The following is a 25,195-nucleotide window of genomic DNA, read 5'->3' as shown; positions in this document are numbered from 1 at the left end:
GTCTGTCTGTCTGTCTGTCTGTCTATCTATCTATCTATCTATCTATCTATCTATCTATCTATCTATCTATCTATCTATCTATCTATCTATCTATCTATCTATCTATCTGGTGGTAGACTTCCGCAGGCACAAGCATTCTCCACTGCAACCACTGAACATCCAAGGTATGGACATTGAGGCTGTGGACAGCTACAGGTACCTTGGTGTTCATCTGAACAATAGACTGGACTGGACTCATAACTCAGACGCCCTCTACAGGAAAGGGCAGAGCAGGCTGTACCTGCTGCGGAGACTCAGGTCGTTTGGAGTGGAGGGCCCACTCCTGAAGAAATTCTATGACTCTGTTGTGGCTTCTGCTATCTTTTATGGCGTGGTCTGCTGGGGCGGCAGCATCTCTGCTGGGGACAGGAAGAGACTGAACAGGGTGATCCGAAGGGCCAGCTCTGTTCTAGGATGCCCTCTGGACCCAGTGGAGGTGGTGAGTGACAGGAGAACGGCGGCTAAGCTGTCATCCCTGATGGACAACATCTCCCACCCCATGCAGCAGACTGTGACAGCACTGAGCAGCTCCTTCAGTGGGAGACTGCGGCACCCACGGTGTGGGACGGAGAGATTTCGCAGGTCTTTCCTCCCCACTGCTGTCAGACTCCATAATAAAGACTTTAACTGATCAAGCACACACATCCATACATATGCAATAATACTAAGTGCAATAATCCTTTCTGTCATCGTTGTATTTTTACTCAGTTGTATATAGTATTTGTATTTGTATTCTATTTTTATCTTATTGTATATTTATTTTATTTTATTCTACTGTATATAGTATTTTATTTTATTCTATTCTGTACAGCTGTGTACTGTATTTATTCTTATTGTATTCTAATTTTTGCCTCATAACTTTTGCACTGTCCACTTCCTGCTGTGACAAAACAAATTTCCCACGTGTGGGACTAATAAAGGTTATCTTATCTTATCTTATCTTATCTTATCTATAGATATAGATATAGATATATAAGCAAGTTTTGAAGTGTTTTAGGTTTTAAGTGTTCCAGAGCTCACTTAAAACTGAACTTGTGTTGACTTGTGTGCACACAAAATGAGTTCAGAAACACCTTGAGGCACAGACATAAAACTTCCCTTTGATCCTGCAATTATGATTTATAATAGCAGGTGTACAGCATCAACTTTACCTCACTCTATTCCAGGTAGGATGAGTAATAAGGATGAAACTTACCAGAACAACCAGTGATTGCAGTCATAAAAATAAAGGCTCAATAAAGGCTAAACCTTTTGGGTCATATATTTTATTTTGAAAAATCCACATCTATCTCCAACAACCTGAGATTCTTTGGTCCCGTTAGAGACCCCAAAGAACAATTTCAATGATGCTTCCATTATAGAAAATATTGTGTTTTTTGCCTTCCATACCACATGATTCACCACATCATAATTTAGGTCAGACACCAATGCTTATGACGCACAGCATAAACACCTATGAGCTGTTATAAGACATTAAATGAACAAAGACATTACATCAGTCTATTTCTTAGAAAGCTTCCTAACACTTTGACTTTAGCTTGTGTTGCGTTTTATAGGAGGTCACAGAGAGCTGTGCCATCTTACAGCTGAACACATACCTTACTGTACTGATGGGGCATCTTTAAAGGACTCTCTATTTATAGTCCAGAATATCCTGTCTTTTTTCTAATCCTCCTATTTCCTGAGCATCTTTAGGAATGTCTTTTTTTAAGAGGATGGTTTGTAGGAGGATGGCCTTTTGCTACTACACTATAAACAATCATGATTGTGCTCACTGGACCCAAAGGGAAACCCCTTTGGACATCAGTGCCCTCTAGAGGTGAAAAGGAAGATGTCCAGTGGGCTAGTGGAAGCCTCTTGTTTATAAAGTTGAATATACTCAGTGCAGATGAATGACATAAGATAAGATGCCTTCACTGTCATTACATATACAGTAATATTGCAAGTGGTGTAATAGTGACATAAAAAAAATGTATTACATGCATCCATGTATACATGATAATGCAACCGTAGCTTAAACTATTTAGAGATACTGAATTCTGATGAGCCTGATCTAGCACAACATTATGAGATTACTTTTCTCAAAAAGAGGACCCACAGAAACACTTCTAAAAGGCAAAAGATGAGCTTTAATACAGATTTTCGAAAACTTACAAAAGTCCACAGAGCTGGAAAACATGGGGGGCATTGTAATCATAGCAGGTCTACAAGTTAACTTTATACTTTACAAAAAGATTAAAAGCCTGTTTTGTTTTTCATATTTCGTTTGTTAGATTTTTTGTTTTTTGGTGGTTGGGTCTCAAAAGAATTGTGAAGCTTTGTAAAGCCTCACAAATGATGCAACAAACTGATGCAAGGGCCAATAAACAAGACTTTCATTTACAATATTTACAATATATATCCCAACACAAAACATAAAAAATACAGATAAAATACAGAAAAATACAGATTTACAAATTTATTTAACATTCCTTTGATTATTTAATATCATTTCAATTACTTTCATATATTATAATTTATCATTATTTACATATACTACAGTGTCACATGTAGGACTGGCCACATAATAGTTTCCAGGGTCAGCTGACCAAGCTCTGTTTACAATGTTTACAGTTTTTAATCTTCGCAGCCCGATACCAGTGACTAGTTAATGTTAGTGGCACCCACAGCTTCCAGCCACCATGTCATTATACTGTTTTAAAACCACATTCTCATCATCATCAAAGAAGAGCAAGTTGATGGAAAAGAGCTTGTCTGGCACACAGCACGGCGTCTCAATGCCTTTCACCAGCTTCAAGGCATTGATGATGGACTGGACAGTGGCGTGGTTGGTTGGTTTCATGGTCTGACCCAGAGGAAAGGGGCAGGAGCCTTTGCAATAGTAAGCGTTGTAACCCTTTGGTGATACGATCCAGCCCGACCAGCCGATCTCCTCGAAGTCTACATTTAGGGGAAACCGCTGGCAGTGCGTGGCTGCACCGTCTGCATCGTAGCCCAGAGATCGAGCGCTACGGGAAGGTGGACCGGACATGGGAGTCTGGGGCAGGTTGGACGTTTCTGCTGTATCATCTGAATCTGGAGAAAGAAATCCACCGTTTTAAAAATGCAATTTTTGAACTGTTACGAAGTACATTCCATAAACAGAAGAGGAAGCAGTGACACACAAGCAGAAGTAGAAGTTTGAATGTAGAGTGCAAAGAAATATAACATCTAAAGCCCTTAAGTGGGACACACAAAACACTGAGAGCTTCATTTTTCATCAAGTTGTTGAATTGTAAGCATACTCCCAGTCAGTCACAGGCCAGTTGTACGTGAGTGTTTCCTTCATAAGCATGCTAAATAATGGTTGCACATGTGGATGGAAATATATTCAGCACTGACCTCAGTGGACATTTAGTTCAGTCGTCCATTAAAACTAAAACTAAGGCTGTTGTGCTTATGAATATAGAGACTGGAGGCTGGTTTCCCTTTAACCACTGTAAATCTTATCCACACGGCTACTATCTTCACTTAATATTAATATCACTGGGAGTAACTGACATTAAAGTAGAAATCTCACCTTTGCTCTCAAGAGGATTAGAGTAGCGGCCATCATCAGTAAAGAGAACCAGCATGGGCTGTTTGCTGTGATGGTGGTGGCGCCCTGAGGCAAAGCGGATCAGTTTTTTATCCATTTGGCTCCCTCCCAGTGTCCGAACCACCACTTGAAGTCCCAGGTTTGTGCCCTCATCAACCATCCAGGAGCGCACCTTCAGGAAGAAGGTCATAAGTTTATTTCAGCACTCTACACTGTCCAGTGTAGTTCAAAGCAGATCTTTGTGGGCTTTAAAGAGGTGGTGATACTTACTGCATGTGTGATTGTGAAGACTTCCCAACCAGAGGAGTGCACTGGGATAAGTCGAGAGGAAAGCAGCTTCTTCTGCGTAAAATTGGTTTTGCTGGTGTCAAACAGCTGATAAACACTGACCTGAAAGAGCCAAATTAATGTAGATAGAATTAGAAACAGCCATTCAGCCACTCGGGTTTAAATACTGGTCTAGAGCTGGTCTACATACCTGGCTGAAGTGATGTCTGTTGAACGTCAAGGGTGCCTGAGGTCTCAGCTTATAAAGATGGAGCTCTGCAGCAAGAATCTTCTCTGTTCTTGCGACCATTGACAAATTGAAGCTGAACTCCACCTGATCACTGTACACTGCAATAGAAATGAGAGGATTAGGGCTCAAATCAGAGTGTCTTCCAAAGCAGCCATCCTGGCACGCATGCGGGGACACATCAGATCTTACATTTATCAAAGAAGCTGCGCACGGTATTCCCCTCCAGAAGATGCGGATCCTTGGTCACACCGTCCACGTCGGCTACCGCGTTGTACAAATCAAGCATGTACTGAGGGGGCTGTTTGTGTCCATGAATCACAGGGGGGTCGTCCATCCCGAAAACCTCCAAAAGTCTCTTTATAGCAGCTGAGCGGACTTCCTCGGACTCTGTCGCGGGAGTGAACGAGTTCTCCGGGTAGTGGAGCGACACGGCAGCGGCCGTGCACAGCAGTGCGGCGAAGCTGATGACAAACTTCAGCATATTTGTCGGTGAGTAAATTCCCGGTGAGCCAAGTCTTCGATCTGCGAGCTGCGTGGAGTGACAGTGGGATCCTTGAAGGCCGACTTTTATATCAAATGCCCCCGTTTCCTCTCCAGTACCGCCAGGCCCTCAGTAAACAGCAGTAAAGATGCTATTTGGTCGCAAATGTAAATCAGCAATGAGCGAATGTAAACGCAGACTAATGGGGGCGTTAAAAGGTGTGAACTTTCCATTCAGCCTGCGTCTGGCAATAAAGGCTCGAATAAACTACCCTCAGCCTACGAAAAGTTTAAATTCTCACTGAAAATACAGTGTATTGTTGAGTATGTTGTATAATGCATATTTAATAACCAGCAGCCTGGATGATTTTATTAGAGGCAAAAATCGAAACTTGAAGGTGGAATACCTCGGAGGTGATGTCTTGAGGACATGCACTCACAGTGGGGGGTTAACTGCGCCTAAATGAATCAGTTAATTTGGAATAGCGGGCGCAGTGTGTTAGGTGAAAAAACCATTACGTTGACAAAAAAGGCAAGTGTCGCCGGGAACACTCTGTGAGATTTACATAAGCGCTGGTTCAGCTGGATGATCGCCACATTTGCGGTTTATGTTTTTTGAAAAAGCGCCACAGTATTTTTCTGAGCCAATCAGACCAATCGAAATCATTTTTATTGCACAAATGAGTTATTGTCTGCAACATGACTATGACTGTTATTTGTTTTTGAGCTCTCACTCCTCACTGCGAGGCAAGTGGAACGGATTCTGCAGGTTTCTTCCACATTAAGTCGAATAAATAAAATCAATTCAGTTCATTTTTCTGATTTTATATTCAGGAGTAATCAACATCATCTTCTTCCACAAAGAAATATTATTTACATATTTCAACTGTAGATGGATTTAGGTCTAAATTATGCGTTAAACATATTATTTCAGAGTTTCTAGGAAACCATTTGCTCCCATTGATCTTTATGCACGATTAACCGCAAAACGCAAACTGAGGCCAAAAAGAGAAATTTGTTTCCCTCGCTGTAATAAACACGTAAAAGATCAAAGTTTTTCTGCATGACACCTTGCAGGCAGGTCATAAAACGTTTCTTTAGATGACAAAGTGGAGTGTTCACATGTTGGTATTAAAACAAAGCGCTACTTGCACGTGTTTTTTCAAAGGGACATTTGCAAAGTTGTTTTTCTTTCTCTTTTTTTTGCGCCTCTTTTCCAGGCTTCACCAAAGCTTCTTATTGGAAAAGAAAAAGAAAAAAAAAAGTTAAATGTTTTATGATGCATCTGGAGAAGAACACAGACCCAAATATATTTATATTACATCATGACATTATTAGAATTAGAATTTGTTCTTCATGATATTTCAGATTTAACTGACTCACAATCATCTCAAAGACTATAGCACAATTATAAATTTTTGTCTTAGCTTACATACTTTTTTATACAAATTCTACTAAATATACATGAATTAAAAAGAGGATCACACACTAATTTTTTCAGATTAGATCGTGGATCTTAGATTTAAATCTTTAACTTTTTCCCATCATGTTTCTTTTGCATTCTCAGTATTTGTACAATGCTTTAAGCACAAGTCCTCGTTTATTGTTGTATTAAATTTATTTACAAATTTAGCATCTTACATATATTACATATGATACAATAATAAAAATTCACTTTAATATTCACTATTCCGTGGGGTCATCAATGGGCTACAGTAAATATGGGGCCCAACTGTGGCAACCTCTTAAAGTCTTTCAAGTTTGTTTGTTTTTTCCAGCAGAGGGGCCTGTGATTAGTTTCGACAATGGCAGGAAGTGATGGACAGGATTGTACGAATCTGCCCATACTGGTTCACAAAGCTGTGGCTCTCATATCCCTGAGGAACACAGGAACTGGACTGTCTTTCGGACCACAAGTGGCAGATTTCTGGATCGGATGGACTCCTGCAACAAAAACATAGAAGAAGACAAAAAGATTAAATCACTAATCACTTTATTGCTATAAGTAGGCAGCATTTCATTTATCTCTCAAAACATTTTTTTTATAGAAAAATGTACAGAAATAGAACTAAATATAATTTCTGTATCTAGTTTACTGACAATATGTACAAGTATTTCGACTCACACATGTTGTACCATTCTGTACAGTACAGAAAGTTACAATAGGATAATTGTGGATCTTGCTATGTCTATATATGCACAACGTCTTTCCACTTCATCGAAGAAGAAAGAAGAAAAATATTTGACAAATTTGCCTAAAATTTGTTTCTAAGTAAAAATTAGATTGTTATTTTTTGGGCAAATAACAAACTGAAACCCAGTTTTTAAAATTTAAAATCTGAGCTGGCACACTTGAGTTTGTTAAGAATAAATTGGTAAAGTAAAATACTTAACACTGAATTTTCTGCTTAGGAAGGCAAGTTAATAACTGTAAGTCAGCACCTTAATCAAAAAATAATAATGTGCTAAATTTTCCTCCCTTTTTTTGTAAAACAGTAAACTAGAAGATTAATTGATAATATAAATTATTACATGTTATCAATAAAATATGATTTTTGATTAAATTAAATTTGTGAAAATTAGTGAAAACATGAAAAATGCTGAAAAATTCTTAACTTAGCCATAAACCTTGCATTGGGTGGTGGTTGAATAAATCTCTTAAATGCTGCACCTCTTTAGCATTTACCTTACAAAGTGTAGGGTAAATTTAGATGGTGGATTTTGTATTATTTTGATATGATTAAGATAAAGCAATAACACTGGTTGTCTGCAAACATCTCAAAATAAAGCAGAAGGTGTAAAAAGAACATTTGGTGTAGGAATTAACCCAAAAGTCAACATGCTGAGAGCAGAAGGCGTCAGAGCTCACAAGTAATTGTTATGAGGTGTGCATGAGGCGGTGTGGAGCAGCTGTGTTCACACATACCTGAGAAGGCATCGGTTTCCTGTAGTGCAGCTTCCCAAACATCTGCCCACATCTATTTCCTGAAGAAAATTAGCAACAGAGAGAAAGAGGAATCAGCTCACAGCTGCTCGCAAATATTTACCCAGTTGAGTTGGGGTCCAGCTGCTGCTTAGCATGTTTAGCACTGCTTTGATTCACCACCTGCAGAGGCCATTTGTGTTGGTGCTCCACTCGCACCTTTGGTTCTTGGACATGGCAGACTACCCAAACCCAATCTTCAACTTAAATCCTTACCGTCTATTATATAAATGTGATGTTAAAAATCACAGATACTGACTTACCTTGCAGTTGTACAGCTGGTGGAAAGCTTTTTGTGAATTTGGTGTTTAATCCTTATTTGCTTAAGCATGGCATACAAATCTGTGTAATGGTGCTTTCAAATATTTTTTTTCTGATATCAGTAGGGCTGGGAATTAAATAAGTCGTTGTAAAGTGAAACGTTTTGTAAGTGCAAAGAAACAGTAAAGTGTTGTGGGAGTATTGACCTGGTTTCGCCTTCTTTATGCAGTTTAAAAGAAGTTAAAATTATGCCAGAGATTCCTGCTCTCCTACAACAATCAAAGCCTCAAGTCTGTGCTTGTGCATGAATACGCATGCAGGCCATGCTGATTTACTTCACACCCAGGATGCACGGAGCCAGCCAGTGTGTTGTTTTGATTAAGTGCTGTCTTCCACTTATCTGCGGTGAACAAAGATACTTAATTATTGTCTGGCACCTGGCTAGAGCCCCATTTCCTCTTGACCTCACTACAAAAGAGTGTGAAACTGCCACCAAGCGTGAATCCTTCTTGCAGTGTGAAATGTGGCAGGGGGGCTAATGAAAGAAGGAATTATGTTTATTGTGAAGGGCTGGGTTTGAAATTAAAATCGAAGGGTAGGGATTTTGTCGAAAATTACAGTTGTAGTAATAGCTTGTAGGTGACACTTACTTTGAGCTTCTCTTCTTTGACTCCCTCTGCATGGTGGACTGTTTCATAATAATACTCCACGTATCGAACCCTGTAACAGCTTTCCTTCAGCTCACAGGCTGCCACAGTCTGTATGAGATCCACTTCGTTAGGGGTTTCCACCAAGGCTGATTCAAACTTTGTGGGGACACAGGAGAATCCATCTGTGGATGATTGATAATAAAAGTAACAGGATTATGATCTGTGATGGGAAGCAGAAATATTAAATAGACGGGATGATGTCGTCTGGTCCCAGAAGCAGAATTCTAATACTTTTTTTTTTTTTTTGATAAGGTGCATAAAGGGGAAACATCTCTTCATCAACCGTGTGTGGGTTTTTTTTTTCAGACCTCTCTAACTCAAAATTACATAGGCAATGTCAATTAAACTGTAGCTGTCAGGTTATCCATTAATAATATATGTGTATTGAATCTATGTGCGTTAATTTATTTCAGAATTATTACTGATTAACTTCCTGACTCTTAATATGCACTAAATAGAAAAATACTTTTGCCCTACAAAGTGGGACAAAAGGTAAACTGACTGTTTCCAAATCAGTCATTTGGAATTTTACTGGCGGCTTCATGCTCGCTTAAACACGTCTTCCTCATGTTTTTTTGTCTGTTGTTAATCCCCCCCCCCTCACCCCACACACACACAGACACACCTGGGGATCCTCTCGACTGGGAACATCCTCCCACGTCAATGACTGTCTCATACGGTGTTTCAGAGAAGTATGTCCTCAGTCCGGGAACTCGGATGCACTGGGCCAGCTTGATCTCACAGTGACAGTCCTCGATGACCGCCACTTCTCGAGGTCCCTCGAACAGAAGAAGCCGATCCACGCGCATCCCAGTCGGCTCACACACCTGAGTCACGCCGCATGAAGGCAGGTGGTTCAGCGGACCTGCGCTCTGAGAAGCAGCGGGTCCACGTGTCCTCGTCTTTATTGAGCCAAGGGGAAATTATTGTTTGAATCAGACCGGTAGAAACATGTTCCCATGTACTCACCTGCGCGTTTATTGTAGTTTCAGACTTATGAGAGAATAGGGGAGCACTTTATAACAATGTGACACTAAGGGCTTAGTGAAAAATTAGCAAGCGCTTAATTCATCATTTGTATAGCATTACTCCTCCTTAGTATGCCATTTATAAATATAGATATATTCTTATGACTGTGATAATGATTACGATTCTAACTAGCAGTGAAGTAGTAACAGTGATAGCTGTACATGGTGTAACAGTAACAGATGTTATACTAAGTAGCAGTAATGATATATAAATGATGAATTAAGCACTTGCTAATACCTTGCTAATGCTAGTGTCACATTATAAATAATATAAATGATAAGTTTGTGCAAAGTAACCCCACAGATGTTAGGCTAATGGTTTACAAAGCAGCACTTTTTCCATATTGTTATTGCAGCTATTCTTATGATAATGCAAGCTTTCACTTACTTTTTTGCTCTTGAGGAAGTCCAGCATTGAAGAATATTTTGAGTATTGCTGCTTCCCTGCTTCATACGATGGTGTTGTTGGGGCCCCACAATGTGATCTGCACATTCCTACATCTACACTGATGTGACTTCCTAAAATATCTGAAGAAAGAAAAACGAGGCCGATTTAAAGACAGACAGCACACAATGTTCATCCTTTTAACTGCAGAAGTCTAAACTCATCATTTAGCTTCAAGGCCTGCTTTAACCTGTTTTAACACATCAGAGGAAACCTTGCTTTGATTTCTATAGAGGGTACAGTGGAAAGATGTGGGATTTTGAAACATGTGGAGGAATGTGTTTCCTTGCCTTGTCCAATGTACACAAAGTGGCTCTGCCTCTTGCAGCATACTCTTTGTGTAAACAGGTTCCTGTGGTCAACGTGTTTGCTCAGCACTCCCATCACTGGAAAACACAAGAAGCAGCACACAACATTTCCCCTGGTGATTCAACATGGAACTGCATTTCAGTTACAGATGAGCTGTACAGGATTTTCTTCCAAGTCTTTTATTCATGAAAAAGATCATTCTATGGAGAAAACTTTAACAAAAAATATTACTTTTAATCTTAATTTAATTTAATTTTTAACCCATCCTTGATCTCAGCATCACACCTTCAGCTACTTACATTTAAAAGGCGATCATTTGTGTATCTGAGCGAATTTGTGTCAGTTGAGTCAGTGATTACCTTCTGCTCTACACATCACAGCTGCAGTGGAAAAGAAAATGCAAACAACACTTACAGGTCAAGTGGAGGACGCACAGAAAGAGTAGGAAAGGTTGCTGTATATCCATGGCTTTAGTCCAAATCTACTCCTCAGTTGCCAGATCCTGAGTGTCCTTCTGCCCTCCTCAGATATTTATAAGGGATTGAGCTTTAGCCCCAAATGTCACCTAAAATCCTCAAAGAGGGGTGGTGTCAAAAAAAGTGAGAGCTAATCAAATTTCCATGCTTCTCCAGCCAGAAGCCAACTTCAAAGGAAATCTCTACAGCTTTTCTGTTCCTGCTGTAAGGACACACTGGCTCGAGTGTGTCGACCGGGCCTCAGCTCACGCTAATGAAGTGCTTAAGTATCCCTGAGTCATTAAAGTGTCGCTCATTCAAAGGCATTAATCATCTTTTATCTCAGGGGGAAGGTGTTTAGCACCTCTGACTTAAAACAAAATCTGTCCCAAACACATAAACACAATCAGCATGGGGGCTTGAGCCTCACCTTTAGAAAACTCCAGCACCTTTGTGTTTATTCAACATGACACCAAATGGCCAAACCCCTCAGAACTACCCTCTGCTTTTAATCTTCACTGAAAGTGGAGAGATTAAGTACTTACAAGATAAACTTGTAGAGATACAAGTTTATGTCAATATTACTTCTGATAAAAGTGGATCTGGGTGCTTCGTCAGGTCAATAAGGCCTTCTCTCTCCTCTTCAGATATCTTGGCTTTAGCGTTCAGCTGTGTGGTAATCTTGACATTTTGCTCATTTTTAATTAGTATCTCGACGAGGTGTTAATCCTTCTTTGATGTGTTGATGTGATCCCCTCATTTTCACCAGGATCAGCGGATCAACGTGAAGACCATCAGCGCTCAGACACCTTTATTAAGGTGGTTTCAGCTGCTGATTCCTTTCTTTAATTTACTACACATCTCTTTGAAATTCTCTTATAATCTTGGTAATGTTACATTCCTAGTAGTTACTTGATTTGATTATGTAGATCAAAGGGTGTGTTGCTTTGCTTTTGGTTTTCAAAATAAGTTTCTGGCTTGTATTAATGCAATCTGGTCACATAGGTTATCAAGTTTGGGTCACACATAAAGAAGATTATGGGAGATTGTTTATAAAAGTCACATCCTGGTCAGCCACAACAAACCAGATGAGTTAAGCACATGCAGGGCTGAAGGATGTGGAGGATGCACCAGGGGTAACCAGGTGGATGCTATCTATCAAAATAATATTCATATTATTGCCAGGACCAAAGATTTTCCAGCAGATCTTTGCTTTCCAACAAGATACTCAGGGTTGTCCACTTTACCTGTCTGTGGCTTTAATGTTATGGCTGATCAGTGCAAAATATAGTGCAGCTTTTTGGCATGCTGTCTGATCACAATGCCCAGTATTAGGATCCCACCATTTCCTCCACAGATGGAGGATACTTGAGCTTGTTTTTTATGTTTAAACTTGGAAACAGCCAAAATAAAATCAGTTCAAAGGTGACTGTGACAGTAGAAAAACCTCCAGATGTTATTGGTGAGAATGACTTTCAGTTTGCGTCCATTTAAGAGTCTTTCAAAGCATTGTGCGTGCCTCTTTTACTCACATTGGGAAGTTCTTTTGAATATAAAATACACAGGAATACTTACAAACCTTTGGAGTACTTGTTTTTAAATAGATCGTTTTATAATATTTGAAGAGGAAGCATAAACCATTTTTTCTTTTCTTTCTTATAGTTTTTAAACTGCAATAGGTTCAAGTCTTGACATTGGCCCATTTGGATTACCATTAAAAAACCTTTCAATCACACAACTGTATTCAATTCATCTTATGTAATTTTAACCATATTCTGACAGATCACAAATTTCTTGTAACATAATCCTGATATTGTATCAGGAAATAGTCCCTTTGTAGTTAATTCACATTCCCAGACAGATCTCTTCTTTATTAGAAGACTACAATACACGTGCTTGGATGATCACTGAGATTGTGATTGGATTATAGAGACTCACTTGTGACACGAACAAGCAGCTTATGCACGGTGACTTCCAGACGGTCCCCGTGTCCAGCCTGGGTAGCAGAGGTTGACGGGACTGACTGATAACACACATCAGTGCGTGGGCTGTCTGGCCAAGTGTCTGTCTGGTGTCATGGTCAATGTCTGGGTCACTGCTTTGCTCTGTAGCCTAGTAACAAGGCAAAGAAGGCACGCATACTCTATTCTCACTGTTTTTAGTTTTTAGCTGACTGTAGGTGAGGGTAGGATTGTATTTTTTATTTGCAATTCTATTGGAAAACAATGAGTATTTTGAGTTATCAGTGCTGTTGTTCGCAATTTGACAAGTATGATAATTGTTTAGGTAAAATGTTTAATTGGTAATGTCAAAATGTGATCCGTGCTTGTCTTCAATAAAGGCTACAATCTGAGGGATGCATGTCCAGCTGAGCCAGCTGAAGATGCAGTAATCACCCTGCCCCAGCTGGCTGACCCCTAACAAGGATATACAGAGGTTAGTTCATGTCTAGAGTTTAAAGAAGCCTCCAAATCCTGTCTATTGTCTGTCTGCGTGGGAGGAGTCCAACATGCTGGGATTACATGGCGTTATGTTGTATTTCCAGATTATATGCGAGGAGAGACACACTGCAGCGTAGGGCGAGAGCTGGTGCAGTAGCAGCATCTGGACAAGCGGTTCATCATCTAAGAAACTTCTTCTCTGAGCATTTTTCCTGATGCCTGCAGATGATTTTCATTTCCTATCATACTGCTCATATTTGTTCAGACAATCTTTTTCCTCTGGTTGCTGTTTTGTGGAAATTTATTTTCTTGTTAATTTATCAACTTTTAATTTTCTAAAATATTCAACAAGACAGAAAACAAAGAAACTTGGAGGACTCTCTGGTGCCAGGCGAAAAGAATCATGTATTTAAACAACAAAAATAATGCCATAAACGTAGAAAGGAGTAAAAAGAACATAAAAGGGAAAACATGTGAGTACAAAGATGGTTTTTTTTTGTTTGATTTGAACATTTTTAACTGCAGGATTGCATTTTATGTGTACATGTCAATTAGATCAAATCCAATACAGAAATAATCATTCAAAGTAACTCTTGTTGCATCTCACAGTATGATAACAGCTGGATTCCCTTCTTCTTCTCAGGGGCTCACTTGAAGACAATTCCTCGCCAGGAAGAGGTTTTTCCCGTGATGTCTCCAAATTTGGGCAAAAAGGCGGGGACAAAAGAGAATGAGACAGGGGATGAGGCAGCGATGCAGCACACGGCATTTGGAAAGGCCTTGTATGATCTGACCCATTCAGAAAAGGTGATGAATGACCTGATATTTGGACGTCGAGTAGGGCTTTACGAGCTCAGAGGGGAGATTGGGTCTGGCAACTTCTCCCAGGTTAGATTGGGAATTCATGACCTGACCAAAGGTGAGATTTTTGATGCTTTGTCTTTTGTTACCTTCATTATCACATCTTGGGTCATCAGGTAGGAAATGACCATAGGTTGTGAATTTAAAATTGTTATTATATCACATATTTACATCAGAAATAATCCAGTTTACATATTGCTTTACTTCCTGTTGTTATCATAAATAATATTATGTTATTTAAAGCAGAAAACAGTGTGTGATCCACATTCACTGAAGAAAAAATATACAATTAAAGTGCAGGTGTAATGTTGAATTGCTCAGAAAAAGCTACGTCTGCCATTTATCTCATACATGAAGCAAACACGGGCAATAAACTGAGTTGTATTTGGCTATCAGCACTCAATACATAAATATGTGCCCGATTGATCCTAATTAACTGCATTTCCCAAAGAAAAGATGTACTACAAGAATGTGATAAAGATGTAAAATCAAGCTTTTCAGGCATTTTATAAGGGACGTCTTTCTTAAGTATCTCTGTTATTTATATATGCTGCAAAGTACACGGGGGCTTTTGTGCCAAATGACCTCATTCACCTGTTAGATGTTAGATCAGTTGAATGCACAGATATCACTTCAGTCAGTCTGGGTCACTGCAGATGTCAGAAGACAGCTAATCTCAGCCAGCCACTAATCCATATTGTTTTGTGCTTAGCAGTCAGTGTACGTGGTGTAATATGACAATGATGCTGAAACTCGTTTTTATAGCAGATTATGCAGAGATAAAGAAGATTGAATACAGGAAAAAGGTAGAAAAGAAACGGGAAAACGTTGTTTTCTGGTTTCCTCACTGTTTTTTTTTGTTGGGTTTTTTTGCCTTTTTCTCTCATCTTACAGAAAGAGTAGCTGTAAAAGTCCTGGAAAAGGCGCGTTTGGACAAACGCTCTCGGGGTCTTTTTGCCTCTGAAATCTCTTGCATGGAGAAGCTGGCCCACCCCAACATAGTACACCTGTATGAGGTGGTGGGAACATTCAAGAGGCTCTACCTGGTGATGGAGTATGCCAGCGGAGGAGAGCTGTTCTCCCGCATCAGCACCAGGGGGCGCCTGTCAGACCTGGAGAGCAAGCTTGTCTTTTCACAGGTCCTGTCTGCAGTCAGATATATGGTAAGTTTAGAGAAACGTTCAGCTGATCATTGCTAAGGTTTCGTTTTGCTGGAAAATAAAACAAGTGACACTTAAAAACTTTCATGTGTTTGTATTAAAGTTCTCATATCTTAAAAAAAGTACTACTGTCAGTTATTAAATCGTAAAATAACTTTAACAGTCTTTCTTTCTCTTTTTCCAGCATGATAATAATATCGTCCACAGGGACCTGAAGGCTGAGAATATCTTTTACACCAGCACATACTGCATTAAAGTGGGTGATTTTGGTTTTAGTACATCCTGCTGCCTCAGCGATGTCCTCTACACATCCTGTGGTTCTCCACCTTATGCAGCCCCTGAGCTGTTTAAAGAGAAAGGCTACATTGGTCAGTACGTAGATATCTGGGCAATGGGTATTTTGCTTTACTTTATGGTGACTGCCACAATGCCATTTAAAGCCAGTAACACAGGCAGGCTTAAGTGCTGCATCCTGCAGGGCTCTTATACAATCCCCTCTTATGTACCCCAGTCATGCCAGGATATTATCAAGGGCCTCTTGAGGCAACTTCCACTGGATCGCCTAACTATGACACAGATCATGGAGAGTGACTGGATGAGAGGCATTGAATACCCTCAGGCCTATGCACCTTGTAGATCTACCCCCTTTCATCTGGCTGAACCCAACTACATCCTGACGTCAGATGATCTAAATTTAAAAGCAATGCTGGAGGATCTTGGCATCACCAAAGTTCATCTTCTCAACAACAACCTAAACTTGCAGAGCCCCATTACTGGTGCATATCGGATTTTGCTACATCGAATTCAGAAGAGGAGGTCTGTGGAAGCTGTGGGTTACATTCAGACATGCACCAGAGAGTCTCAGAACAGACTCAGATGGAGAGCAGGTTCAGATGGCTTGCTAAACAAGCGCTACTCTGTGGTCTGTGTCATCATGTAGTTTTTGTTTCTTAAAGAAATTAAAGAGTACAGCTTTGGAAAACTTGGCTTAGTTTCCTGAAGAACAACCATGAGATGAGAAGAGGGGTACAATTACTAGGATCCTAGCTCAACAATAAAGACCTGCAGACCAGTGAATGTGGCACCATAAATGTCTTTATTTTTTTTATTTTACATACTTTTTCATGTTATTTATCTTCTTTTATCTTTTTTTGTTACTGCTAATTCTATCTATCTATCTATCTATCTATCTATCTATCTATCTATCTATCTATCTATCTATCTATCTATCTATCTATCTATCTATCTATCTATCTATCTATCTATCTGTCTGTTGTCATATGGAGCTGCTTAAGGGGTGAAATGGTTTCATTTTTGAGTTGTTTTTGGATAGGACGTTATTGTAAATGCCAGTGTACACACCGACACACTCTGTGACCATACTTGGCACTCTTTTGTAGCTTTAACGAAGTGAGCATTTAAGCCAAATGAGCCTGACAGAAATATTATGAGGGCTGACAATGACCCAGGTTCATCCATCGGTAAGGTAACAGGAATGTGGAAGTATCAAAACCCATACATGTTCATTTTTAAAGGAGCAAAGTCTTGATTGGTTTTAACAATACGTGCATGTTTCTGTGTTTTGTTTCACAAGATCATAATACTCCTTATATCTGAATTTTATAAATGATTTTAATGTGTTTGTAGGGTTTTCATTCATCTTTTCCCGAAGCTTAGATTCTTTGTTTTATTAACTCTTTGTACTTTGAAAAAAAATGAATTCCATGTTTATTCATTTCAAATAAAATTACAAAGCAAAATTACCTTGCTGACGCAGTAATGTGTAGCTTGCCCAACAATGTTTACTTTTAAAGTAGACACAGAGATTTATATCTGAAATTAGAGTTCTCTCAATTGCAATTTTTCTGTCCAATTTTAGTTTTTTTTTTAAAGTCTGATCTCCCGACACTGATTTTTGCAGATTTCCATTTTCTTTCTAAAAGCCATAACTGACCATTTTTAATGCAAAATATTATTTTAATAACATTATACTTTTCCTAAAACTGTATTAAGTTAGAGGATCTTCTCTCAATTAAAAAACAACAACTTAAGGGCTCTGCTACTGGAAGTTAGCGCAACTGAAGATATCAAGCTGAAGCTTTCTAAGCATTTACTGTGTGGCTTCCTGTCTCAGAGGATGCAAGATGTTGAGGAAATGACTTTGAGATTCAGTAATTTTTACAGCTTTATGTGGTTGGTCACGGTTTTGAGTTATGTTGCATTTGGAAATCTTGCACCAGCAAGATTCGGACAAGAGGGCACAAGAGGGCATTTCGTTGATCCTGAAACATTTCCAAAATCTTGTTTTTACTTGTGTCAGGTATGCTGCGGCATTTCTGTAGTTTTCAGTCCTTGAGTCCCTACAAGCCGACCCTTAGACAGCACTGTTTCTAAAATAGGTTGAGATGCTGTGTAAAATAAAACTACGACTTTTTTTTTCTTGAAAATGTATATACTTATTTTGAATTTCACACCAGTAGCACTGCAAGTGTTTGGAAACTGTGACTTTATTTTTTGCTTTCTAATGTTAAAATTGTTTATAATGCTGTGTTTTCTGGGATATTTTCTTCAGCGTTAATAAAGTAAACATTTGCAAGTTACCCATGCCAGTGTTTGCAAAGCTGCCCTGAGGACACAAAGTGAAAGTGATATACATTTCTAACAAAAAATTTGAATTAAGCACTGTGTAACTGATCCTCAGATGATTGGATTATCTTTTTAAGAACATTTCACACAGCATCCAAACTGTGTGAGACAGCGTTGCATTACTGCTCAGTGTATATAAAACTCAAGAAGCAATATTTCTACACAACGAGTGAGCAACTTCACCACATTTGGACCATTGCAGACATGTAGTCAGGTAAAAACGTGGGAAATAAAGACATTAAACCCCTTAGTCTCTCTTCATCTGACAAAAGCAAAACTAACCTTTGTCCAAGACAAAGAAGGAAGGAAAATAATTATGCCTCAGGGGATTTCTGCAAGAGTGTTTTCACAGTGGTCAGCTCCCTCAAAGCATCCTTTTTTCTTTTTTTGTATTTACTACACCTGTGTTGGCTTTTGAAGTCTTTTGATTTTTTTTCTTCATGCCATATAAACAACCCTTTGACAACTTTTTTTTAACACTGTCTCATAAAGACATTGGCGTTTGACTTTACTTCCTGTGTTGACTAGAACAGATAAACTATCAATCCTGGCAATGCATTTGCTTTGTTTCACTGCAACAGAATTAAGTAAGATGTATGTTTGCTTTACATTATTGAGATCTTTGCTTTTAATTTGTGTAGCTTGAGTGGATTTGAAGTAAGAAACCAGGATGGACGAGTGTAACACATGTACACGTAAAAATCTAGGCTTAAATTTGTTGACATTTAATTTTATGTTAGAGAGCAGCTTTTGGTTCATAACGTTTGCGCCACATAGCAAAGACTAAATATTGTCAGAAGTATGAAGTGAATCTTCAGATACCAGCAGTCCTTATAGAAGCTGTTGGTCACCCTTTAAATTCTACTAAGTGTTGCAGTGAAAGATTGGTATGTGTTTACTACTGCTGGATCATCGTCATGTGGTTACTGTAGCCAACATCTCCGCTTAAAATAGTGACTTTGTGAGCCAGGGCACTGCTGTATCTTCTAAGCTGCAGATGCAGCTGACCAATGTAACATGTATTTGCCTCCACTCAAAAATCTGTTAAAACATCCGTCTCAAATAACAGGAAGGGAGTGCACTCAAAAATAAAGTTGTTTGTGGCAGCCTTGTTCGAGCCTACTTTAGAACTACGGGCACTGTGTAATTTCTGCATAGCTGCACTCTGAGTAACTATACGACAACTTAAACCACATTAAAGTTATTTGTCCCCAAGGTGATAATAAGTATTCGGACCACTAAGATGACTTCCCGATTCCAGCCAAATGATTCAAGAATTTTTGTAATCTTGACTTTTGCATCATTTGCTGTATGTCATCTTGGTTTAGGCCAGTTGTGGAGATGCTGTCATACTGTAGTTCATAGAAGCTCATAAAATGTGTTTAGTAGCTATTACTCAGTTTCACATAACATGCAGAAAATCTTCTACTTTACTTTTCCCTTTACTGACTTTTCTTTTTTTTGCATAGTTTCAGATCACCAAACAAATTAGAATATTAGACAAAGGTAACCAGAGTAAATACAAATACAGTTTTTAAATGTGCTGTGTCACCTTTACCTGCTTATAAGTGTCTTATAAGCAGTTGCAAAAGATTTTTGTAAAATAAATGTCAGTTACTGACATCCTTTACCAGTGTGACAGGACGTCCACCCTCTTCTCTGTTTTGTCTTTTGTCCGCTTTCCAGTTAGTGCTTTGACGCTTTGCTCATACCTAGGTTGCTAGATCTGTACTCTGGCCAGCTCTAGCTTTAGCCATTAGCTTTTAAAAAATGTTCATGTTTAGCTGTGTGAGGGTGATTTAAGCGTCTGATTAGGTTTGATGCTAAACCATATACTTGCACAGTTGTGTGCATGTTATGCTAGCATGAAATACACCGCCTCATAAGCAGACTTACGGTAGGTCAGTCACCATTCTGGGCTGAGAAAGCTGAGAAATTGATGGATTGCAGTTCCTGGGCAGCGCATTGGTGCAGCATGACTGAAAATTATTGACTTAGACCAGCGGTGGGAAATTTTCCCAAGGGCCCATATGAAGCACCAATAAACTGAAGTCAGTTCAGATCAATATTAATTTTATTTTTTTATAAACCACTACTGGTAAGGGTAGATCTTACAATTTAGTAATGAAATTGTGAAATAGCATAGTAAAATACCAACATTTCACTATTTAATCAACAACCAACTGTGAACAAATGGCCATGTTTTCTTTTGCAAAATTTCAAAAACTTTCTGTAGACTGTTACTGCACATAGTTTAGGTTTTTCATTTTTTCTTCTTCACTAAGAGACATCTGGTCTATTTTGGTCTTGAACAAATAGATTAAAGCCGCCTTGGATCACCCAGAGAGGTGATCATTACAGAGAGAAGCTTTGTATTTGGATTTCTTGAACATTATCACTGAAATTGTTTGTTCGTATATAAAGGTAGATCAAAAGTTTATTTTAGTCACTTCATCTTGGATCTGCTTCAAAAGTTTTCCCTGTCACATTTGGACAGCCAGTGGTTGTAACACATGTAAAACAAGTTTGTCCCATTTCAGCCCGAGCCTATCAAAACTTACAAATCACTCCTTCTTGTAGTCCCTTTCACTGAGTGCATTGATGCCAGCTCATGCATGATCTAAAAGCCGGTCATTATCCAACATACAAAGATGTGCTGTGTCGTGAACATTGCAGCTCTCATCCAGAGCCAAGGAGAAAAAGTCAAATTATCTCCTTTGTTTATGAACTGAAGCTCCAGATTTCCCACAATATCCTCGATCTGTTTTATTTATTTATTTATTTATGTATTTATTTTGGTTGCCTATGAAGCACTCTGGTTGTTTTAAATTCTTTTTTTCTTGGGCCATTATAGTGCTGCAGAGTCCACCAAGCTTTCTTTGATAAACACCTCAAGTTCTCCTTTTTCTCCACAAAATAAGCACAGCAAGTTTACTTTCAAGTTCAGTAAATAAATATGTAAAAGTCCATGTATTCTTAAAAACTCTGCATTTTGCCTCAGTCTTTCTTTTTTTAATGTGAACCGACATCTCTCAGAAATAGCACTCTCACACCTCTCATAAATAAAAGGTACAAAGTTGTGTTGTGATTTCCTTCCTTCAGGCCATTCTTTGATGGGAAATCTACCAAAGAGTGTTTGGTGGTTGAAACTGCACGTTTGTCCAGTCATTACAGTTCTGTTACATATTTGTGTCACATATTAGACAAATATTTTTCATTCACTGCATTCACTGGTCAGAGTGAAAGTAAGTAGCTGTGGTGACAAGCTTAGGAGTTTGATTAAAGTCTTAAATTATCACAGTAATAAATATAATGTCAATTTCAAATAACTTTTCTATGTGTAATCTTTTGCAACTTCTTTCATCTAGGTACTTGATTTGTTTCCCTTTTTTTTACATTTTCATAATAACCATGATTTATAGGCATCACTCATGTCTCTGGCACCAAATCTGTTTCACTTTGCAATTTTTGGAAACAAAATGAACCAAATGATGAATGGGATTCACACATTTATGTTCCCGTTGTATTTTAATGACTTCACAAATAGATGAGTGCTGCTTACCAGCAGCAGTTAAAAAGCAAAGATGAACAGGGGAAAAAAAGTCTCTACTCAAGTTTTTTTAAAACATAAATTCCTCTGCTTCTCTAATATGTGTTCAAACACCACTTTTCTTGTAATGCATCACTTTTGTTTCAGCATAGAGTGATTTTCCACATGTTTTGATTTCATGTCGTCCCCCCCCCCCCCCCCCCCCCCCCCCTTAAACAAAGATGCTAAAATTTCTGCTCAGGCTGCCAACCAGCCAGCTCTTTCTGCCTCAGCATGCACATTCATCAGCATTACTGTTGTATAAACACGAAGGAACAAAGCCTCAGCAACGAAAACCTTTTTAAGCTGCAACCCAATTCTTTGACCTCCGATGGTGGTACAACTACTAATCATACTCGATGCAATTTTGGATGTCCATCAATATTCTTTATGCCACTGATGTCTCAGTAATTATTTTGTATTTGTCAGACCATCCATCACTTTTGCCTTTCAGCTAAGTTGGCAACCTTTTCAAACAAATACTTCGACTGCATGCAAGGAAGATTCGATTTTTAAAATCTCGATTGCCCTGTGCTAAAAAGTTTTGTTTTTTTTTTAGCAATACCAATCATTCTCACTTCTTTCTCACGTGCACATTAGCTGTCGGCAGTGTTCGTATTAATTCTTTAATCAACAAACACAAGAAAATTAGTACATGAGCCATACTTTACCAACTTGCTTCATCTTGTTGCATGCAAGAAAAAAAAGGTCTCTGCAGAGCAGCATTGTGTGAAAGCACCTACATTACTCACAGCGAGATTTTATCACTTGCAAGTCTCAGCAGTAGCACAGATCAATGAATGTGCCCAGCACTGTCAAATCAGATCATACTGCTGTTAATCATCATTCACAGATACTTCATTGAAGATTTGCCTGTGCCTGATTTCTTTCTCAAGAATTTCCTTTTTGTCTCCCTCCTTGTGTCAGAGGATTTAAATCTTGATATTACAGTCGCTTATTTTGTTATTATTAAACTGAAGAATTTGTGCATTTTGTGCAATTTGAAGCTCCACTAAAAGGAAAAATAGAGAATGCAGCAATTTTATTTGTTGGAGGTGGACAAAGACTATCAGAGCATGCAATGGCAAACCATGTGCATCCATCACTCTAACATAAACTTTAATAGTAATCTCTGTACTGCAGCCTTCTTTGTATTATTGAAGTAGTAGTTAAACGTCAAGGTCTTTTATGATTGGGGCTGTTTACTAAAACTGATGTTTAGGACTGCACACCCAGGATTAGAAATGTTTTATTTGAATTAAGTAAGGGAGGAGCATTAAAACAGCCTCGTGAAATCTCTTGAAGAGACCGCACATGTAGACATAAATACTGGCACGGATGGTACGCAGTATGAAAATAATATGATAATATGCATTTACCAAAGGTTTTTAAGTCCAACTTGTTTATTTACTCAGACTTAAATTCATCCCATTCTGCATATACTGTGATTAACTGTGTGACAGCAAGAAAACATCAAAGCCTCTGTGACCATGATACAAAAAGTTATGTTTATTTGAGTATATATACTGTAGTAAAACGTGCAAACAAAATACATGAAAATATATGAAAAGATTAACATTTCAAACATGGACAAAATTATGACTATTTTATTTTTGCTGATTTCAAAAAGTAATTAAAGACTTGTGTTTGAAAGACATCTGGACACATTACATAAGAGCCAGCTATTCTAAATAGTACAACATTTACACTCAATGACAATTTAGATTATTAAGCAGCTTGTTGAATATCACATGTCTTAAAAGGCAAGAAACAGTAGCAAATATTTTCAGTGAATTCATTGAAATATTTCCAGCCATGCATTGATATTAATTCTTCTGTGGCCATTTAGCTCGAAGAGTCCAACCCAAAAAGAGCAAAGTGCCGAAACTTTAAGCGCTTGACCCTTATATTTGCACAGAGTGAAAGCAAAAGTAATGCTACAAGATTTCTTGGCAGGCTTCCACAACTGCCTCCCGTAAGACACCATAAAAACCACCATAAAACCACACATTGCTCGTTTATAAGATAGCAGATGGCAGAAAGATGAACGGGGGCCAATGTTAGCTGGCAGCTGCCCTCAGCCTCTCCTTGAATGTCGTCGATGTCGCTGTTAAGAACAGACACAACAGTGTGAACATCAGTTTTTCAAATGCGCAAGCAAATCCTCAGGCCGCAAAATGGTTTTAGGGATTACCATATCACTGAGCTTCCATGGTCTCTCGTCAATTTTTTTCATCAGATCCTTTACCCACGTTTCGTTTGGGTCTGTGCAGATGATACGGCCCTTCCTCATGGTGAAGCTGAAAGATAATTGGCACAGGTGAGGATTATTTTTAGCATGCAAATAAAACAGACATGGGTTAAAGAAAAAATCACTGCGAGTTCAGAGAGGTTGCTGTGTTAAAGTGCTAAAATGGAAGTTTTGTATGTACGTTCACTTTCCACTTAGATTTTTGCTAGTTTCACTGTAATTATCATTATTATTATATAACAATGAAGGGGTATTTGTCAGAGGAACCCCCTTAAAGACATCATGTCATGGGTGTTACAGTACAGACACAACCAGAAAAGCATTTTTGTGACTGTTTATTTAACAATAATAACGTCACTATTTGTTGTACATCCACTTACATTACAGCTGGGATGTTGCAGCCTCCATCTGTCATCTGATGTCTGTACTTCACTGCGTGTTTTTGAGCAGCGGGCTTCATTGATCTCACATACTTTAGACAGCAGTTATCATAGGGCACTGAAAACATAAAATCACCATTTAACAACATGATCAAATTTGCACAACAAAGATATATTGTTTAAGACAAGTACGCAGTGAAGCAACATCTACCCACGCACACACTTCAGCAATAAAACAACCTCCTTTATCTCTTCATGCCTCTTTATTGCATGCTGCATATATGACACTGTTTTCAGATTTCTTTCTTTAAAATTGCTGTACCTTGTGCCAATGCCAGACAGACGCAGGAAAGGATCAGCAGGAAGAACAGAGTGTTGAACCGCATGGCGAGGTCTGTTGTGGCAGCGCTGAAAAAAAAAATACAGGTTTATACATATAAGAAATATAAGTTTTTCCCTGCAATCAACATTATAGGCCTTATCACTCTGTGGTTATGGTGCCTCAACCCCTCCCATGCGTTCATGATTTTCATCTCAAACCTTGAACCTTGAACAAATATTGTACATTAACTGGACTTGTTACCGAAATGTATCATTAATCTTTTAAGCTCAGCTGGTAAAGAAATGTTACCCTATTTGCAAAAATAGGACTACTTAGCTTTGGCCATTAGACCACAAAATGTGAATTAATATGCATCCATTGCCCAAATGTGTTAAGGAAACAAGATTCAAAACAAATAAACAACAAATCAGTTTCTATTTGAATCTATTCTATTATCTATTTAAATGATTTTATAGCAAAATGTGTTATAAGATCATTACTTTCATTGAGGTATTCTTACAAATACTGCAAAACTTACTGAAACTAATCAAATGCAATACTAATATTACTATACTAATAAAATTAAATGATAATAAATAAACCTATAATTAGTAAAGCATTCATGTGAAAACCAAGCGCAATGTCTGTTTGTAAAAAAAGGAATATGATAACTCACCTCCTGTTCTCCAGGTGTAGACTGAAGCTCTAACGTTGTGTCTATCAACTTGTGCAGGCACAGCA

The 25,195-nt window shown here is 38.5% G+C and overlaps 4 protein-coding genes across 4 annotated transcripts; 1 reads left to right on the top strand and 3 right to left on the bottom strand.

The window, feature by feature from the left end:
- Window positions 1–2,623: 2,623 nt before the first annotated feature.
- admp (anti-dorsalizing morphogenic protein) lies at window positions 2,624–4,713 on the bottom strand. Its single transcript, XM_004555379.2, has 5 exons — window positions 4,323–4,713; window positions 4,095–4,231; window positions 3,887–4,006; window positions 3,599–3,788; window positions 2,624–3,114 (listed from the first exon to the last, which is right to left on the bottom strand). The coding sequence occupies exons 1-5, from the start codon at window positions 4,612–4,614 to the stop codon at window positions 2,693–2,695; spliced, it is 1,161 nt and encodes a 386-aa protein (XP_004555436.1). The 5' UTR covers window positions 4,615–4,713; the 3' UTR covers window positions 2,624–2,692.
- Window positions 4,714–6,214: 1,501 nt separating this feature from the next.
- Window positions 6,215–10,861, bottom strand: pnhd (pinhead). The gene is made up of 7 exons (XM_004555312.2): window positions 10,764–10,861; window positions 10,331–10,426; window positions 9,984–10,123; window positions 9,193–9,469; window positions 8,508–8,689; window positions 7,540–7,598; window positions 6,215–6,557 (listed from the first exon to the last, which is right to left on the bottom strand). Exons 1-7 carry the CDS (start codon window positions 10,813–10,815, stop codon window positions 6,407–6,409), a joined length of 957 nt encoding a protein of 318 aa, XP_004555369.2. The 5' UTR covers window positions 10,816–10,861; the 3' UTR covers window positions 6,215–6,406.
- Window positions 10,862–13,363: 2,502 nt separating this feature from the next.
- Window positions 13,364–17,021, top strand: LOC101473254 (serine/threonine-protein kinase NIM1). The gene is made up of 4 exons (XM_004555311.2): window positions 13,364–13,718; window positions 13,889–14,164; window positions 15,001–15,269; window positions 15,451–17,021. Exons 1-4 carry the CDS (start codon window positions 13,649–13,651, stop codon window positions 16,204–16,206), a joined length of 1,371 nt encoding a protein of 456 aa, XP_004555368.1. The 5' UTR covers window positions 13,364–13,648; the 3' UTR covers window positions 16,207–17,021.
- A 5,965-nt stretch (window positions 17,022–22,986) lies between these two features.
- On the bottom strand, window positions 22,987–25,195 carry ccl25a (chemokine (C-C motif) ligand 25a). Its single transcript, XM_004555310.2, has 5 exons — window positions 25,131–25,195; window positions 24,455–24,540; window positions 24,133–24,250; window positions 23,696–23,801; window positions 22,987–23,608 (listed from the first exon to the last, which is right to left on the bottom strand). Exons 2-5 carry the CDS (start codon window positions 24,516–24,518, stop codon window positions 23,579–23,581), a joined length of 318 nt encoding a protein of 105 aa, XP_004555367.1. The 5' UTR covers window positions 24,519–24,540; window positions 25,131–25,195; the 3' UTR covers window positions 22,987–23,578.

This window comes from Maylandia zebra, linkage group LG18, assembly GCF_041146795.1.
Source record: "Maylandia zebra isolate NMK-2024a linkage group LG18, Mzebra_GT3a, whole genome shotgun sequence".
Lineage (NCBI taxonomy): Eukaryota > Metazoa > Chordata > Actinopteri > Cichliformes > Cichlidae > Maylandia > Maylandia zebra.
This window is presented reverse-complemented; position numbering and strand designations above follow the sequence as displayed.

Bases quoted from the DNA above. Each gene is read 5' to 3' on its own strand.
- admp (XM_004555379.2), bottom strand. From the start codon at position 4,614: ATGCTGAAGTTTGTCATCAGCTTCGCCGCACTGCTGTGCACGGCCGCT. The intron at 4,232-4,322 runs GTAAGATCTGAT...TTTCTATTGCAG, and splicing joins GCGCAGCTTCTTTGATAAAT to TGTACAGTGATCAGGTGGAG. The intron at 3,789-3,886 runs GTAAGTATCACC...TTCTTCCTGAAG, and splicing joins TCTTCACAATCACACATGCA to GTGCGCTCCTGGATGGTTGA.
- pnhd (XM_004555312.2), bottom strand. From the start codon at position 10,815: ATGGATATACAGCAACCTTTCCTACTCTTTCTGTGCGTCCTCCACTTG. The intron at 8,690-9,192 runs GTGTGTCTGTGT...AATCATCCACAG, and splicing joins CCAGTCGAGAGGATCCCCAG to ATGGATTCTCCTGTGTCCCC. The intron at 7,599-8,507 runs GTAAGTGTCACC...AATTTTCTTCAG, and splicing joins TCAAAGAAGAGAAGCTCAAA to GAAATAGATGTGGGCAGATG.
- LOC101473254 (XM_004555311.2), top strand. From the start codon at position 13,649: ATGTATTTAAACAACAAAAATAATGCCATAAACGTAGAAAGGAGTAAA. The intron at 14,165-15,000 runs GTGAGATTTTTG...CTCATCTTACAG, and splicing joins AATTCATGACCTGACCAAAG to AAAGAGTAGCTGTAAAAGTC. The intron at 15,270-15,450 runs GTAAGTTTAGAG...CTCTTTTTCCAG, and splicing joins TGTCTGCAGTCAGATATATG to CATGATAATAATATCGTCCA.
- ccl25a (XM_004555310.2), bottom strand. From the start codon at position 24,518: ATGCGGTTCAACACTCTGTTCTTCCTGCTGATCCTTTCCTGCGTCTGT. The intron at 23,802-24,132 runs GTAAGTGGATGT...ATTATCTTTCAG, and splicing joins TGCAACATCCCAGCTGTAAT to CTTCACCATGAGGAAGGGCC. The intron at 23,609-23,695 runs GTAATCCCTAAA...TGTTCTTAACAG, and splicing joins CATGGAAGCTCAGTGATATG to CGACATCGACGACATTCAAG.